This window comes from Corythoichthys intestinalis, chromosome 15 (genome assembly GCF_030265065.1).
Source record: "Corythoichthys intestinalis isolate RoL2023-P3 chromosome 15, ASM3026506v1, whole genome shotgun sequence".
In the NCBI taxonomy this organism is placed as follows: Eukaryota; Metazoa; Chordata; class Actinopteri; order Syngnathiformes; family Syngnathidae; genus Corythoichthys; species Corythoichthys intestinalis.
Genome location: NC_080409.1, coordinates 18787988 through 18804713, shown reverse-complemented (window position 1 = coordinate 18804713; position 16726 = coordinate 18787988). Strand labels below are relative to the sequence as shown.

At 39.2% G+C, this 16726-nt stretch overlaps 1 protein-coding gene across 4 annotated transcripts in view; it reads right to left on the bottom strand.

Moving 5' to 3' along the window:
- The window catches only part of prkd3 (protein kinase D3), a 62549-nt gene that overhangs the window by 21954 nt on the left and 23869 nt on the right, over window positions 1-16726 (bottom strand). For 2 of the 4 annotated variants that reach the window (XM_057859439.1, XM_057859442.1), the window contains 8 exons: window positions 12488-12626; window positions 3432-3563; window positions 2918-3075; window positions 1232-1430; window positions 1063-1140; window positions 789-975; window positions 514-637; window positions 212-289 (listed from right to left, as the gene is read on the bottom strand). In XM_057859439.1, the coding sequence (XP_057715422.1) occupies window positions 212-289; window positions 514-637; window positions 789-975; window positions 1063-1140; window positions 1232-1430; window positions 2918-3075; window positions 3432-3563; window positions 12488-12626 (1095 nt within the window). Of the gene's footprint in view, window positions 1-211; window positions 290-513; window positions 638-788; window positions 976-1062; window positions 1141-1231; window positions 1431-2917; window positions 3076-3431; window positions 3564-12487; window positions 12627-15314; window positions 15533-15640; window positions 16637-16726 lie in introns of all 4 variants that reach the window. The other 2 variants (XM_057859441.1, XM_057859440.1) reach the window with 2 other exon arrangements.

Sequence of the window (16726 nt, the reverse complement as noted above, 5' to 3'; positions counted from 1 at the left end):
GACTGCCGTTTACTCAGATTATTATTATTATTATTAATTATTTTAACATAATAACGTTTATATGTATGCATACAAAAGGCACATAAACATCTGTGGTCAGTTTGCCTCGATATGTAAGCTATATGGCATTTTAAACTCATAATTAGCAGTGTACTGTAGTTTGGTTTAATACGCAAAAAAACAAATCTCAATCATGATAGTTTTGGCTTACTTTGTAAAACTTGGCTCCTGTGTCATTCTGAAAAAGACTTAGACTTTTGCTGTCCAGTCGCCAGTAGTGCCTTTTCCTCTGTTCCAAAGAGAGCAGAATCAAAATGAGTGCAAATGAAAAACTGACCGTTTTCATGTACAGTAAATCTTCAAAATAAAATTGCTGAACTTTCATACTTGACATGAGGAACATTTTTTTTTTAAGTGCTGCAGGGTGCAGAGGGTGCAGAACTAAATCAAATTTAGCATGAGAGCTAAGCAGACAAGACATTATCTAATAGTTTTCGGGGTTGTCAGTCTTACCAAGTTATCTCTGCTGGTATAATGAACCATCCAGCCCTCCTTCACCACAGTGGAACTCCGCCTCTTAGTGTGTTTGATTGACTGGACCACCCGCATCAATGGGATGTTGGTGCTTGTGGAAGGGCTATAGTCAAGCACATAAAAGTACACTTTAAAACAGTAACTTTTAAAGTTAAATTTGATGAATTTGTCAAACCACTAAAAGCACACACAACACAATATGTTAATTGGTCAGATTACAATATTAAATTCATATTCATGCATAATCCACACACCTAATAGCCTTAATAGGTTCTTCATCTTTTTCCCGATCTAAGAAAGGAGAATCCATGTCGAACATTCTCTCCTCAGGAGTGGAGAGTTCCTCAGAGTCATCCAGTCCCCTGCTGCCTTCCATATCACTGCTGTCCACTTCCATTGTATCCAGAGTGTTATCAGACTCTGGACCAGGGCTGGCTGGCTCTACATATGTAGATGAAGTTGTGCATATTAAAAATGTCATTGTGATATACTGTACCTCGAACGCAACAGCTGTGATATTGACTTTACCTCCGTTAAAATCAACTTCACCCAAACAGTCTCTTGGTACCTTTGAAGCACACCGCTTATGACAATTGAACCTGCAATCTTGTTGAGAGCATTAGAAAACCACTGGTATTATCTCAATGACAGAGAAACCATGAAGAGCAAAATAGACTTTTCTCAAATGCAATCTTGCCTTTGCACTGCATTCCCTGTCGAAAGATTCCCTTAAGCAGACGCTTGCAGTACTGGCAGATAGTGGGTCGAGTGTAGGTGTGAATGGCAAAGGTGTGAGGCACCTTAACCCGACCTAGAACCATCTTCTCCATCCAGATAGGCCTGCCACTCCAGGACAGGATTCTCTTCCCTGCTTCTTGATGAGACTTCTGCTGCTGCTGCGGATGCAGGTATTGGTAAGGTAAATGATGGAAGAATAGCAACTTGGAGGAGCACTGGACACGGTAAAACATTTTATAATCACATGGCAAAGATGAAGCAGAGAAATTAAACCATTGCTTAGCTCAAATGGAATGAAATCTTAACAGTCAATTCAAGAATGTTTGTCAACAGTTTCACTTCAGAATTAAGTCATTGGCTGCCACTGACAATGATAGATGTCTAATTCATTAATATATTGGGAGGACGAGCTGTGTCATGGTTTCAGTGCCATTGATGTTCATTTGCCCCTCCTAGTCAAAATTGGATTGGATGCCTGGCACTGCCTAAGGCAGAGGTCTCCAAACCGGTCCTAGAGGGCCGCTGTGGGTCCTGGTTTTTGTTCATAACGATCATGCACAGACCTTTTAACCAATGTGGTTTCTACTAAAACAAGCAGCACCTGACTGCAATCAACTGATTACACTTATAAAACACTAGACTGGTGAAAAGGTGTGGTCTTGTTTCGTTGGAATGAAATCCTGCACCCACTGCGGCCCTATGTGGAACAGTTTAGAGATCACTGGTCTAAGGCAGGGTTCACTAAATCCGGACCTCGATGTCACTTTTCCTGTCGTGTTTACCATGTCTCCCTCCTCCAACACACCTGAATTAAAATAATGAGGATCATTATCAGGCTTCTGGAGAGGTTGCTGATGACAGAATCATTTGATTCAGGTGTGTTAGGGGAGACAGACGTGGAAAACACGACAGGAAAAGTGGCACCGAGGTCAGGATTTAGTGAACCCAGGCACTAAGGCATTCAATGAGTTAAGCCATTTAAAGGCGTCCAACAAAGTAGAAGCATACATTCAGCATTTATTGATGCATGTATTTGTCATTTGCATAATTACATTACTTGGAAGCATTTCACAAGGAGTCAGACAAAAGCAGAATATTTTACAGCAGCTTATGCAGAACTAATTCATACGGCCTCAGTGAAGAATGCATGCAGTTCAACTAAATTTTATGCATGAGTGGCAGCAACAGGCCTAAAATATAGCCAAAGTAAGGAACCAAAGTTCATTTTTTGAAAAAACACCTATTTAATGATACATATGAACTGCTTGTATATGACCATGTACAGTATACCTTGAATGATGTGTGAATAAACTGAAAAAATCGGGCTCAAGGATCAATGCGTATACCTTTGTATAACCCTAGAATATAACCAAATTACGTCCATGAATAACTAAGATTAAAAAAATGATTGTATACAAAACCACAACAACAAAAAGGCAAACAAGTGGAATTCTGATACCTCCCAATGTGGGGGAATTCATTTTCATTCCATTTAAAAAACAAAGGATGACTGCAATCACTTCATTCATTCATATCACACAAGTAATTAAAAAATTAACAGCATAGTTGAGTTTTGTGATCATGTCTAAATCTACAATGGAAATTGCACAGAAATTGCAGCTTGCAACTTCTAATGGGAACCCACCTCATCCAAGACAACTGCTGTATTCTCTGCAGGTACTGGTCGGGGAACAGAGAGCGACGGTCCTGGCAGCGAGACATTGGACAATCTCCTCTTCCTCACACCAGTACAGTTATTTGGAATCTTAAAAGCGCAGCGCTTGTGGTAGTTTAGCCCACATCCTGACACACAAACAAAAGCATCTTAGAAGTGTTACAACGTGACATACAGCCAGTGGGGTAGCAGGGATTTAAGTCAGCCACAAGATGGCTCTGCTGATAAATTGCAATAACTACAAGACTCAGTATTGATACATTAATAACAGACATTTTATGTTACTGAAATCAAATAAGCTTTTTGGCAACACACCAATGAGCTGAATGTTAAACATCACCAGTCCAGTAAAATCTACTTTGGAGTCTAATGTATAAAGTACTTTCTACAATAAGATCCAAAAGCCTGATGATTAATAGTTTTTGTACGTTTACATTGATATGGAATTAACATTGATGTCTATGCATGTACGTCTGTATCTAACCTTCACATTTAAGCCCCTGTCGAACAAGTCCCCATAGCATCTCCCCGCAGTAGTCACAAAAGGTGGGGGCTTTGTAGGAGTGGACATACAGGGCATGAGGTCGAATCTGGAAGTCTTCAACTGTGGCTTGGGCTAGAAACAATAGTAAAATGATGTGCCCAAACTCGAAAATCAAAGCAACCCAGAATACTTGGCGAACAAAATCGAAAACTGAGATTACATAAAATTACATAGGAGAGAGAAAAAGAGAAACACGATGTATCAAATTCATTGTTATACAGTTTCAGTATCAACATTCAACAATGCTGACAGCAAATATGAGATTTAATATGATGTTAAAAACAAAGAAATGGTTTGTCTGCAATGTCTTCAGTGTTACAGTAGAGGGCATCATACCTGTACAGTGACAATACATATTTCAATAATAACAGGATGGCAAGAACCCAAAGAAATATACTACAATCATGTGCTATCAACCCATTGTTGTTATTTGTAACTCAAAGGAGCTGTGGATTTATCTCTTTTCCGGTTTCTCTTTTCCCATTTTTTTTAATTTTTTTTTTTGGGGGGGGGGTCAACTAAACAATGAGATCATTGTTGGCAGTAAGAGTTGGTTAGTCATGTGAATATGTGACTCACTAAAAATGAGATGTGTAAAATTGTGATGTGACAGCTGCCAAACAAATACGTGCATCCAAAATTTATTTCCTGGCTCCACTTGTTTTATGTGTGTCTATGCAATCATTTATGCTCAAATTTTGTGAAAGGAAGAGTTCTTCCTTTCATTCAGTGCATTTATCATTGAGTCACTTTGTTGACTAAAGAGGAGGGCTGTAGAATTCAAAGTTATTGGGTGATTCTCTTGAAGGATATGCATTACAGTTAAGAAGGACATCTATCAAAGCTATCTTGAAATAGCAGAATACTATAATGACTCAGTAATTTTCTTCAACCGTTTGAAGCTATATGTTAAACAGGGGTAGACAATACGTGAAATTAGACACTGGCCCTCTGGGGCAGTGGCTTTTGAAGTTCACTAGGCCCACTATCAAAACCACTGACCCAGGTCAACACGTAAGTTATTGATCCCTGTAATCACAACAACAAAAGAACAATTTGCTTTAATAATACGAATAACATTTTTTTTAGATAGACTTAATGGAAAGTGCAGCAAAACGGTGCAAAAACATTAATCTAGTGTGAGAGTTTTGCGCTAAAATGATGTTCATGATTTTTTTAAAATTATTTCTGTGTAACGTCAGAGTGTAACAAACTAGCATGTGGGGTCAGCATTTACCCATTTTCAACTTTACGGGGTGCACCAACCTGGAACACGAATAACACAAGCAGCAACCTGAATAAACCCGAATCGACTCCACTGACCACTTATACATATTTTAATGTTTTCGGAAAATAAACACACGCAAAAAAAAAATAATAATAATAATAATAATTTCTTGGGAGATCCAGAGGAAGGCGGGCCTGTGGGAGAGCCCTTGCCTGGGCGAAGCTTTTCTCTCTTCCCCTTACCGCCCTCTTGAAGTCTCCCCCGGCTCGGTTGAGGTAACAATTTAGAAGTTAAAGAGATGACGAAGGCAATTATGGTTAAGAATTTTCAAGCTAGACTGTCATGACGACGATATTATTTTCTCCAGTCACCCGGATTAATTATCACATGCTCATATCATAGGTTTCATGCTTGTTAACTTTTCTCTAACTTACTTGTCTGCATTTGTGGGCATTGATCTGCACACCTAACAGTTAACTTCTTTTTTTGTCTCATCGTAACTGAGCCAATTCCAGCGTTCTCACAACTGGGACTGAAACTGTCCCTTTTCTTTTCATATTGGATTTCGTTTTCCCTCAACCCCTCTGTTGACTTTCTCTTTCTTGAGTGGTCATTTCCCCCCCCACGTGTTTGACCAGGTGCTGGGGGTTTCAGCAGCATGTCGTCTCGTAGTATGACATTAGGTGGGTACTGAGATACTGACAATGAATCATCAGCAGAGCGAGTGAGGTGGTGTGTTTATGCCCCGGGAGAGCAATGGCTGGCTGCATAGACAGTATTGTTGTCTCTGATCGGGATTACGAAACGTAATCAAACCATGGATCCACTGGGAATCAACGTAAAATATATATATATATTTTTTTAATTGACACATTATTTTTACTGGCCTCACCGAGCCAGTAGTTGGAGCATTCTGGTGGCCTTGACGGTTTTAAAAGTACATCTGGGCCACCGGGCCATTTATATTGTCAACCACTGATAAACAGACTTAAACAGTATTAACAATATCAAATAGGGCCAAACAAGCTTACCCTGTAGCCATCTTTGTGGTTTATTATGGTTCAAAATAACTATTAAAAAAAAAAAAAAATTAAAAAAAATAAAAAAAAATAAAAAACTACAATTATGACGGGACCACGAACTTGGTGCAACAGGCTGCATGCTTGTAAACTACATTTTCCTTATTGTTTCATACAAAGTAAACAATTATTATAGTTTATCATAATCTGCTAAACCATAAACAAATGTGTATATTTTTTAATGAAATTTATTTAATATGATGCTGCATTGAGGTGAAATTGTATTAGCTTTTCACAGACGCATTACAGTAATGAATTTACGACTAAAATCAGTTTTAAAAAAAAACAAAAAAAAAACAATGCCTTTTCGGTAACAAATCATGGACTGGACTATATATAATCGTTCAACTAGAAATGAACTATTTTAGGTTTTAATGACTATACCTCTAATATCTTCAAAGACATAGTTTAGGACAGCTTCATGAGAACCACCCAATTGGTCATAGCGCTGCATGAATACCACTTGCTCATTCACTGGCCTGCTTACTTGCTCGCGGGGCCAGCAGGCACACTCAAAGTCAAATTAACACACAACATGCTATACCCTCTCACAAGAGAAGAACAATTTTGACCTAGGTTTAACAGCAAAACACATGGCAACTGCTTGTAGCAAAATACGGCCAAAAAAACGGAACAGTTGGCATCCCTGCATATCGCAGGGGCAACACTCAATTGCAAAAATAAAATGAAAGGCAGCATTCATGAGCGGCACTTACATAAAATAACTGGATGGTTCTTCTTCCTAACACTATTACATAATTGTTGTCAAGTTAAATGAACTTGCACAACGATTCCATGTATTCAAGAAGTTTTTTTGGAATCACTTGTCCTAAGGAGAGACTGCATCTGTTTGCTTTAAGGCACCACATTTTCCATTCTGAAGCCACAAGTTTAAATTGAAGAAAAACACAGTCACTCATAACAAATGCCATATTTATTACTAACACTTACAACACGGGTTGTAATACAGGACTTTCGCACTGCCTATGGTGGTAAAAGAACTTGTGAAAAGTGGGTGTTAGAAGACATGAGTGGAAAAATAGAAGAAAGAGACAATTAGTCAGGCTGAACCGCAAACCTCATGGGCCCACATGGCCTTTGCTGTGTACGCTGTGACCAGGGCCAGCCTGCCTATCAGAGCATGTTTACACACCACAGGCTTACTACAATCATTTATTGTTGGAAAAACGAGTCATTCTCTTTTGAGCCTAGAGCCAAGAAAAATCCACTTTTGCTTTTGTCGCTGCAAAAGATATTCCTTGACTCTTTCGCTCAAAACCACAAGATACAACAACAGGTTGGTTTAAAAAAAAAAAATGGATGATCACAAGAGACAAATTATTGGGCGGGAGAGGTTCATACTTTCGCTAAACCAAAGCAAACGCTTGAAACATAAATTTTGCGTCTTTCATGAAAAACTTCTTGGATAAAGAGTGAAGTGACACAAAAAAGCAGGCTATTTGCTTTGTACACCAGTTTTACTCCACCAGAGTGGCTCCCACCTGCAGATGGTTTTAACGAGGTGAAAAGAGAGAAAGGAGGGCGGACATAAAACAACAAAGGGTGTCAAAGAGAGCACTAGAAAAACACAGACAGTGAGAAACAAAAAGAAGGAAGTTCTCCCGTCTACATTCCTCAGATCCTGATGACTGAAGTATGCCCAGATCCTAAACCTATACAATCACTAAACGCCTAAAATCGCTGCAAAAAATAAATAAACAAATAAAATAAATAAATAAATAAAATTCCTGGCTTTAGAAAATGGTCAAATGTCAGTGTAGAAGAACAACTATTGTAATTAGGGATGTCCCAATCGCATATTTTTTCACCCGAGTACGATTCACCTGATTTTGAGAATCTGCCGATACAGTACCGATCCAATACCAAAAAAAATTTTTTCTTTTGTTTTTTTTAACTAAAGTTTTAAACATGTTACTGTCCCACTGTGCCGCCTACATAATGTGAGTTATTTTAAAACAACATAGAAAAATGCTTGTCCTTATTAAACGCTTCATTGAGTGAGTCCACTCAAATCGCCTCACGCTGCTGAAAACAGCTTCTTACTTACACAATGAACTGTCAATCATCTAGGGCTGCCCCAAATAACTATTTTTCTCCCGATTAGTTAGCAGACTTTTGTTAACGATTTGTCGACTATTCTAATAATTTTCATCCTTTTTTTTTCCTAATCTAGAAATTTTTTTGTTGACGCTTATTAATTCACATTAAAAAAAATTGGAACACTTAAATTCTTTATCAAAGTACAAATAAGCACATAAATAACAATAATAAATCACAAATAAATAATGAGGTCAATTGCTGATTGCATTAACTAGTGCAAAAGAATGGAATGTAAACAAATTTAGAAGACTGACTTCAACATGATTCAAAACAATTCTTAAAAAAAAACTAAAAATAAATAAATAAAAATATGTACTATGTAGCATTAATATTAAAGTATACTATGATATGTATACACGTAATAATACATTATAATATAAAGTAGAGCTTAAACGAATACTCGAGCAACTTGAGTAACTCGAGTTTAAAAACTGATCCGAGTAATGTTATTCACCTCGAGGAATCGTTTCATTTTGCCAGCTATAAGCATCACGTTTTGCCCGGACTACTTTTAATGCGGGACAACGTGCTGACGTCACATGCGTAGAGGAAGAAGCAATAAAAAAAAAAAAAACCTTACTGCAGCCGGCATACGGTGGAAGCAAGTAGCGTCTGATGCGTGTCATTGATATCACATGTACGTAGAACCAGATGCGAAATGACCGACTCGGCGGCGTTAATAAAACAGCCGCCATCTTAAAGCAGTACACTTCTCAGCGCTCATAAATAAGATTAACGTTACTGTCACTCGCTCATGTAAAGTTATCCCTGGGGAGGGCTAGGTTTCTATTCATTATGACTACTGTCGATGCGTGGCTAACTCTTACATACAGGCTTTATTTAATCTGTGACATCAGCGCTGTAGAGTGATTAGGGTGTAAAATAAAAACTTAGTAATGCTAACTGTCAATTTTAGCTCAGTAGTCTTAGCTGGATAAAACACCAAGTAGCACTGGTGCTTAATGTGCTCCAATACAGCGCAACATTTATTTTGAACACTGCAAAAACTCAAAATCCTATCAGGACTTACAGTTTAGACTAACTTAAAACTTAACTAGAACTTATAGCTTGACACAAGTGGAAAACTGGAAATTCAATTGAAATACGTGGGAAAAACACCTAACTTTTAAGTGATGTGTGTTATCAAGCGTAATGACATTTTTAGGTAAGAAATATATTTTTTATAAGATCTAAAAGTTTGTTCTTTCTTTCCTTTTTTTTTTTAAGTCACATTTGAAATGCAATTGTTGACTGTTTTCAACAATGCACATCGAAAATAAAGACATTGATTGACTGAAAATGGTTCAATATTAGATGAAATGTTGTTTTCTCATCTATATTTATAATTGCTCTTTACCTAAAAAGAATATGTTTTATCCGGTTACTCGATTAAGCGATAAAATTTTCAGTCGCTTACTCGATCACTAAAATATTCGATAGCTGCAGCCCTAATATAAAGTAAGTAAGATTAGTGCAGTCATACACTATAGTAAACAGGCCAGTGTTTCCATTTTTTATTTATTTATTTTTCTCCTAGCGGGACCATCCATCATTCTAATAAATACAATCTGCATGCTGTTGTTACCAGTCTGCCCTTTTGGTAAAGCGGTGCTCCCAACTCCGAACTGTGGTAAGGAGTGGACCGGCGATTCTTGAGGCTCGTTCGTCATTCCTTCGAGTGGCTGGCGAAGTGTATAAAAACACGTGAACGTGCATGCGCAGAAAAACCTGAATACATATATTTATTTAAAAACCCGATCTTTTCCACCCGATTCCGATCCTAAGAAAAATGGCGTAATCGGCCCGATTTACGATCACATGATTGGATCGGGACTTCCCTAATTTTTATATATTGTACTTTATTTATCAGCGTTTCACCATAATGTGATTCACTGGAAGTAGCACAGGATAAAAATGAGTAACCGATTAAGGTAAACCATCTAATGGAAAAGTGTGACAAAGGATTCAAAATAATAATGCAAATGTTATCATAACTCAAAAAGTAGTAAGGTCTATCAGTTGATTCACCGGTAGTCATTCACTGATGACGAAAAGATCAGAGCAATACATTAGATCATTTGGGTCAGGAGGCTCAGAAGTTTTATCGAGTAGAAGACTCAGTGGAAACAACTGACCAAGAGCAACAATCTTGCTTGTGTCCTGTGTTTGACTCGCAGTTAAAGGGGAAGTTCAGAATTTTGTACATTAGCCTTAAACTTCGAGTTAGCGGGGGTTTAATTTGTCGGTGTAGTTGATTTCAACAAATTTCGTGCAGTTAGTCTATTCATTCATCCATCCATTCATCCATCCATTATCCGCCGCTTTTTCTGAGGTCGGTTCGCAGCAGCATTACATTCACATTCAGAGTTTATTAGTCATTGTCAGGATAACAACAAAATTTAGATAGGAATTCCAACAACACTACGTAGTCAGCACCCATTAAAGTGCTTGATGCAGAGTGCAAGAGCAGGATAAGCAGGGAAGCACAGACTTCCCTCTCCCCAGCCACTTCAACCAGCCCCTCCGGCGGGATCCCAAGGCGTTCCCAGGCCAGCAGAGAAACACGGTCTCTCCAGCGTGTCCTGAGTTGTCCCCGGGGCCTCCCGCCGGTGGGACATGCCCGGAACATTTCTCAAGGGAGGCATCCAGGAGGCATCCGAACCAGATGCCCGAGCCACCTCAACTGGCTCCTCTCAACGCGGAGGAGTAGCGGCTCAACACAGAGTCCCTCCCGGATGACCGAGCTTCTCACCCTATCTCTGAGGGAGAGCCCGGACACCCTGCGGAGGAAACTCATTTCGACCGTTTGTATTCGAGATCTTGTTCTTTCGGTCACGACCCGCAGCAGTTATTTATTTATTTATTAGTTTCAGGGCTCCGCAGTGGCTAAGCTAGCGCGAGTCAATGGGCCCATCCTAGCATGCCAATAAAAAACAACATATGCATGCATGAAAATCACTGATGATGCATGCATGAAAATCACTGATGACCCATGCAATCAATAGTGTTGGCTACATTTTCAGGATGACGTTTTTAATTATTATTGTGGTCGCATTACGCATCTAATATAAATAGTTCCGCAGAAATAAATTAATTACGGCAGTTTGGTGTGACATTGCTTTGGCCGCATGGGTATTTTGAACAACGATCTACATTTTGAATTTATTTGACTATGTTAGATCTGTTAATATTGTTTTTTTATTGGCACGTTAGGATGGGACCATTGATTCGCGCTAGCTTAGCCACTTAGGAGCCCTGAAATTTATAAATAACTAAAAAACTGCATGGAATTTGTTGAAATCAACTCCAACGATTAATTAAACCCCTGCTAGCTCAAAGATTAAGCCTAATGTCATGAATTCTGACCTTCTGCTTTAAGGTTCCTGAAGTTATCTAGGCTCATCTCCATTTTCCGCAATCCCAAATAGGATTAGCAGCATAGAAAATAGACGAAAAGATGAACGGGATGGCCAGTTATTTGGTTGATGTCAATTTTACAAATATTTTAATATGACTTTTATTACGTTCCATCTCTCCGGATGCAAAATCAATCCAGTTTCTATACCATGTATCTGTTCAGTTTTGTAAGGAACTGGAGTCTATCCCAGCAGACTTTGGACAAAATACTGTCTATAGCTTGGACTGGTCATCTGTTAATCAAATGGCAAACACAGCCGGAGGTGCACATAAATGGTAATTAAGTTTGTATGTGCACCTAAAATATAAATGTGGACCGGATTTTCACTTTGTCACGGCACATTTGTGTACCACGACTATTCCAGGTTAGCTGCAAGCTTGAAAGCACAAAGTCAGTCTTGAAAACAATGATGCTGTGAGAAGGCGATGGGAAGATGTTCCTTGCATACCACAGACCATAAACGCTAGGCTAAAGTCGATCAAAACAAACTTTAAGCAACAAGGGTTCAATATTTTATACTGAGACAAGACCAAAATGATGTTGAGGCACTTTTAATATCACAATATTATTATTATTATTTTTATTTTTACCTACTGGCTTAATGCAACTGCTTAGGCCAAAGGATTAGTTTGCGATACTCCACTACAAACAGTACTTCATCATCTGGTAGTTACCAGCTAGGGACAAGATTTCTTATTACAAAATAATAACGCACATTTGACACAAAGGATACAATGAAGTGTTTGCATTGTGTCATGTCAACATGCGGCTTTTTGATTTCATGATAGAATCCAGCATGCCCACCATCAATGTCTATTTCCAGTAGCAGGTTGTCTTAACCAAAACATAATTTTTCCTTTTTTTTGTGTTTGTAAAATAAAGAAAAGCTGTTCATAGTTTAAATTTGTCAATCTCAGAGGGTCGCTATGTTGCGACTGACGATAATGTTCTTGAAGCGAAAGTCGTGACACAAGATCAATCACTCAAAAAAAAAAAAAAAAAAAAAAGATTTTCTGAATCCCTCACATTGTGTTAGACGTCATTTGAAGTGCAGCTATCTTAAGAAACCAAATAGCAATTTCTTTGAGCTTTTGCCATTTGGATGCATTTCTCAATATGCAAAAAACAAGTTTCAAGACGGCATACATACCAGAGAGCACCACCTCAATTAGGTCTCCCTCGTGGATGTCTTCTGCTGAGGTCAACCTCTGCAGGATGTTTTCATCATTCAGGTCATGGCGGAATAGCAAGATCTTGTCGTACATGCCAAAGAAGCCACACTCTGGGAACTGAAAAGAAGTGAAAAGACCAGTTAGTTTGAGATACTTGTCCAGTCTTGTACGGGACAGAAGCTATTTTATGTACAAATCACTAAACCTACTTAGTCATATCAGCATTGTTATTTCGTCATGCAAAAATTATTGGAGACAGAGAGCTTTGTAAAGCACATGGTGATACAGATCAGTCCTGACTTATTTGCTCCTGGTATCTAGACAAAGTCTGTCCAGGTCATGGACTGCTCATGATTTAACAGTAGAGTGAATAAGGACCAAAAAAGAATAAGAAGACAGCATAGAAGAGGAGGTAAGTAACTTGAAGATACTGGGGAATCACAATTGAGAACTGGTTTCAGGTCATTGAGGTTAATGGATATCCGTGGAACATGAACAGTCTTTTCTATACCCATACAAAAACAAAACAAAATAAAAACAAAACAAAACAAAAAAACGGCAAGGCCTTAGGCCCTCTTGCCACACGATGACCGCATCCCCAAGTTAGCCATTCAAAACTTACAAAAAAAAATCTTTGAAAGGGTCACAGACTCATTCCATGACCAGCTGGAGGAATGAGCCATAATGTCAGTTTATTCTTTTTGAATAACACATCACCAATTTTCTATTGATTCGTGCCCACATCCTCTTTCTGTCGCAAACACAGCCTTCCCTGACTGACATGCGCTTTCTTTTATGGTTGCAAAAAGTGTCCAGTCTTACACAGTGGTTGTGAAGTCCCAAAAACATTACAGATTTATAAATTGATAAAATCGTTCAATACGTGCTGGTAAAAAGACATGCCATTTTGGGGGGGAGGGATCCTATTCATGTCCTCAGATTCTTATCGCGATGTGGGCAGTCCTAATAGACATTATTTGGTTGTATTGCTCTCATATCCCCTCCACCTCCATTTCTGAAGACATAAAAGAGTCATGTTTCAAAGATGGGGGATAGGATGTGGTAGCAGATCAAAACCAGATGGATGTTTGGAATTGTCCTGAATCAGTGGTATTCAAGAGTAAGTCCATGGCACTTTGATTATGATTAGAGCTTCACCTCAATACCATGCCAAGCAGAGTGTCACTGGGGGATCTAACATCTGTTTCCCTGTGAACCAAGGTCACACACATTGAGCGCCCCGTGACAATGCAAGTGTCAGGGCTGTCACTGACTATGTGCATACGGCATGTTAAGACACCTGCAAGTTCATAGCTGCCAAAATGCCAATACAGAGAAAGACACAATAATAGAGTTGGAAACAGGGGTGCACATATCTTTTTTTGCCCAGGTTCTCAGAGGAGGACCTGGAGATGTGACTTGGTCCCCATTGAGCTTGAGAGCCGACCCGCCTGATGCGATAAAATTATGACAAGCTTTACTTAGAGCCAATTACCTTTAATTAATTATATAAACAATTAACGCTTGATTAACATCAACTGGCAAAAAAAAATGCCATTACTTTGAAGTGAAATGTAAAGAAATAAACATAAAAGCACTAATTCAAAATAAAGGGCATTCATATGCGGCTCCCACATTAACTCCAAGCCTTTGCAAAAGTGGGATGTCCTCCTCATAAGAGCTCATTGAACGTGCATGTTTAGCTTTGTGAAATGCGAGCAAAAACATGTTTGTCAGTGCATGGCACTGTTCTTCAATAACTTTTTTCCGCCACTTGTCCATAGGGCGAGTGGGGTCCTGTGTGACATCGATAGTTTGCTTAATTGCCACATGCTGTTTTTTTTCGTGCTATTCAAAGTTTGGATGGCTAAAATTCTTTGACCCTACATAAAATGCGCTGCTCTTATTAACGACATTGGGATTCTCCCGGCAAATGTTGCACCACATTTCCGTGCGAGCAACATTTGCTTCTAGCCATGGTACCTCCTGCAGCCACTTTTCAGCAAAAGTCCTTTTTTTCCCGGTAGCTCCAGTGACATCTCTGTCGTCTGTCTGTCTTTTGACGGGAGCAGGGGAACACGGAAATAATTACTCAGTGGGGCCTGCCTCTTTGACATTTTGAGAAGTGATTTTCTGGTGTCCGCCGCAGTGGTCAGCCATCGGTACGCAAAAGCGTATGGAACCCGTTGAGGGCCAGCGCGTTTGTCTGCGTCCAGTGCGCATACGCCTTATGTGCACCCCTGGTTGGAAAAATATTTGTGTATGAGAGGCTTGCATCACCATAGATGAAGGACTGAACAGTCACAATGTAAAAACTAATTCTGGACATGAACTAGTTATGATGAAACCACAATTTGGTCCCTTTTAGGAAAAGACACCAAACCAGAAGACCAAACCAAAGTTCATAACGTGGAACACTGAAGCTAAATTTAATAAAATCGCGATTCAAATAGAGATTGCGATATCTGCCACAAAATTTGCAATTAGATTTTCATCTAAATTTGTTTTGCCGTACTTATTACAGCAAAAATTCTCACAGTAGTAATGTCATACAATTCAATAGAATTTTGAAATTCCCTATTAAATCAAGCCCCCATAAAAATAAAATAGAACACATTACAAGGGTTTATTCCATCTACTGTATGCCAGACAGCCACAAGCTCAGTGCTCCCAGCTACATCCAGTACCTACTGTACAAATTTCAGATACCTACTTACCTATTATACCCACTACCTACTATTTCAGGACCTATAGATAAATTTTAATTTACTAATTTCAACTCATTTTCACTATATTACACCTTACCTCATTACCCTCTGAGGTTATCGTCAGTACCGCTTTCATTAAACCTTGAACACTTGGTGGGCAAAGAGAGTAGGGGGCATCCTTCCTGTGGTGACTGCTGTGTCCCAGAGGTTTTCACTCCAGTGACATACCAGCTTTGAAACTCAGACAGCCGTTCACACTCGCATTCGATGCAAAAATTTCCACAGACATCAGATCCCATTCTACACCAGCAAAATCTGCAAGGTGAGAGGAAAGAAGATAATTCTTTTGTTCCATACCTCATCAAACCAAGTGGAAGCCAGGGGTGCAAGAACAATAGACTGGCAGGTTCCAACAATGCATACCTGCATGCATTCTCGTGTCAATGCTGCTTCCTTCCTGCATTTAATAAGACCAGGTGGAAACCAAGTAGTCATTATTATCCCTTATGCAGCCCTACCAACACATGGCATTCTATACATCCTTGGAGTCCATAGCGACTCTGCATGCCTTTAGTCTACTTCAAACTGAAATCAATGGAACTGAGTGGTAGTGACCACACATGCACACCAAAGACCTCCGAGCTGTGAATCTGCGTGTGAGGTCTACAAGTCAGCCTGGAAAGACAAGTGTAAAGGAGCTTTGCAGTAGTAAGCTTTTGTTAAATGATCAACTCTACAATTGATATGTTAAATCCTCTTATGAGCAGCAAAGTGAGACAGAGTTGGGAAAACAGAGTAAAAAAGGAAGGTGTGTATGAGGTGGAAAATCCAGACAAATGTGAAATAAGGTATTTTTTAAACATAGCCTAAAACACTGGGACACTAGTGGCACTTGCAGAATTTATTCATGTGAAGGGGAGGAAACTCTCCTTTTAAAAGTGTCTGCACAATCCCTTTATTCAAACCCACGTCCTCTTTGTGTAGGAAACCTCACACCTTCCTTGACTGACACAATTTTTAAAATGTTTTTTAACAAGTGATACAGTATAATATACTGTACATGGAGTCTCAAAAGTCACGGCAGGTTGGCGCATTTCACATCGTAGGGTATATTGTCAAATTGATCAGTGTATGGTCTAAGGTGCCCCATAGTTGCCAGTCATTTTCATTTGTGATGCTCTGGTCCAAGTCAAATGTGCAGCGAGCTTGATTAAAACATGTAAAATGCACATTAACAGCACAGTCTGTTAAGAGCGTACACACAATTTAGCCCCTGCTATTTGGGATGTTGCTAAATCCGGCCCTTGGTGTGTTGTTTCATGACAAATCGACAGGACTTAGGCAAAATTGTAGGAACAATCCAGCGATCTTTAAATTCCATCTAACATTGTTCTAGAACAGGGTTCACTAGATCCGGACCTCGGTGCCACTTTTCCTGTCGTGTTTTCCACGTCTCTCTCCCCTAACACACTTGAATCAAATGATTATGTCATCAGCAACCTCTCCAGA